The sequence below is a fragment of the Pediculus humanus genome, genomic scaffold (genome assembly GCF_000006295.1).
Source record: "Pediculus humanus corporis 1103172108204 genomic scaffold, whole genome shotgun sequence".
Lineage (NCBI taxonomy): Eukaryota > Metazoa > Arthropoda > Insecta > Psocodea > Pediculidae > Pediculus > Pediculus humanus.
The window spans coordinates 73,765-75,640 of NW_002987774.1; the positions used below are offsets into that span (position 1 = coordinate 73,765).

At 23.3% G+C, this 1,876-nt stretch overlaps 1 protein-coding gene across 1 annotated transcript in view; it reads left to right on the top strand.

Annotated features, from left to right (window-relative positions):
* Positions 1 to 1,230: 1,230 nt before the first annotated feature.
* Phum_PHUM435310 (uncharacterized protein) overlaps positions 1,231 to 1,876 on the top strand; it is a gene marked incomplete at both ends in the record, with an annotated part of 6,124 nt that continues 5,478 nt past the window's right edge. Inside the window, one exon of the mRNA XM_002429454.1 lies at positions 1,231 to 1,234. Coding sequence (XP_002429499.1) covers positions 1,231 to 1,234 — 4 coding nt within the window. The remainder of the gene's footprint in view (positions 1,235 to 1,876) is intronic.

Below are 1,876 nucleotides of genomic sequence, written 5' to 3' on the forward strand. Positions count from 1 at the left end.
TTTAATTTTTTTTTTTTAACTTTTTTAATTAAAAAATAAAGCCGAGAGAGAGAGAGAGAAAGAGGGGGGGGGAAGCGGGGGGAGCTCTTTCATTATTAACTCAATACTTTCACCTTACACAACAGCTAAATTATAAAACACGCGCACTCACGCACACAACAATAAAAAAAAAAAAGAAAGATTTTTCTATGTGACGACCTTGGCATTTGATTTAATAAAAAAACCGGAAAGGAAAGGAAATTATTATTATTATTGTAATACCGAAGAGAGATGACAAAGAAAATAAAGTTCATTTCACCTAATTAAACTTTCTTGTACGTCAAATTACAAAAAATAGAAAATAAAAAGTATTATTATTAATAATAATAATAATAATAATAATAATAATAATAATAATAATAATAATAAATAAATGAGTATTACGTCATAACCGACAAGAGAGGAAGGAAGGAATGTATTAGATAACCGGTAGAGTTACCCGCAAGTTGTTTTATTTCCCACTATACAATAATAATAATAATAATAACTCGTTTGCCTACATTTTTTTTTTTTTTTAATACTACTATTATCATTATTATTTATCTATTTTTTTTTCTTTTATTAAACGTACAAAAAAAAAAAAGTATGAAGGGTGAAAGTAATGTAGAAAAAAAAAAATGTATTTTTCGAAAGGTTAATTTTTTTTTTTTTAGAGATTCATCCGTGAGGTTTATTATTATTATTATTTTATGGTTAAAGTTATGGATTTTTTTTTTTATTAATTAAATTCTAAATCTATCGCACGCCATTTTGTTTTAATAACCATACAAAAAGTTATCAAAAATTTGAGTTTTTTTTTTATTGAATCCATAGAAATACATAAAAATGAAATTCTTGTATATCGTTATTTTCATCCAGAAAAACGAGTCAAAAAAAAACGAGTTTTTTCGGGGGGAGGGAAGGGGGGGCGGGTTGACGAATAGGACATTTATGGAGTGAAGATAGTTAAGAAAAAAAAAAAAAATTTTATCTGATAAAAACCATTAAAATTCCACAGGTTAAAAACCTGTGTGATACGACCTGAAAAGTTTTAAAAAAAAAAAAATTTAAGTTCAAGGAAATATATATATATATGATCACGTGATTTTAAATTATACGATTTTTTCCTAATGGAATTTTTTTTTTTTTATTATAATAATAATATTATAAATAAATAAATAATAATAATAATATCTTTTTAATATTGTGAGAATGCGTACGTATACTTTTCTTTTTCTTTTTTGTTTTCTAAGGGGGGAGGGGGGTTTCACACTTTTTTTTTTTTTACGTAATAAACTTCATCGACTTCCATCAATTTCTTAATCTTAAACTGATACGAATTAAAAAAAATATTTTACTTTAAATCTCTTTTCGTAAATAAGATTTATGTAAGCTTGTGGAAAAAAAAAAAAAAAAAAAATTCTTAAGTGAAATTTTTATTTACTTAAAAATAAAGGAAACGTACCTGTTGTTAATTTTTATCGATATATTACGAATTTAATTGTGTAACAATCACGACGAAAGATTCTTCTGCTTGAGATAATAATAATAATAATAATAGTAAAAACAATGTTTAATTAAAATTTAAATTTTTAATTTTAATTGTGTTTTTTTTAAATGAAGCATAACTTTTAAATAAAAATTAAATAAAAATAAAAAGAAGTTATGAAAACAAAAAAATAAATTGAGAAGGAAGAAAGAAAGGGGTGGGGAAATTATGAAAAGGTTTTTTTTTGAATAATAATAATAAAAACGAAAATCTTAACAAAAAAAAAATGAGAGGGGTTTTGATCGGAAATGAATAGAAATTATTTAAATCACAAAATTTCTTTTTATCATCATCATCATCATCATCATC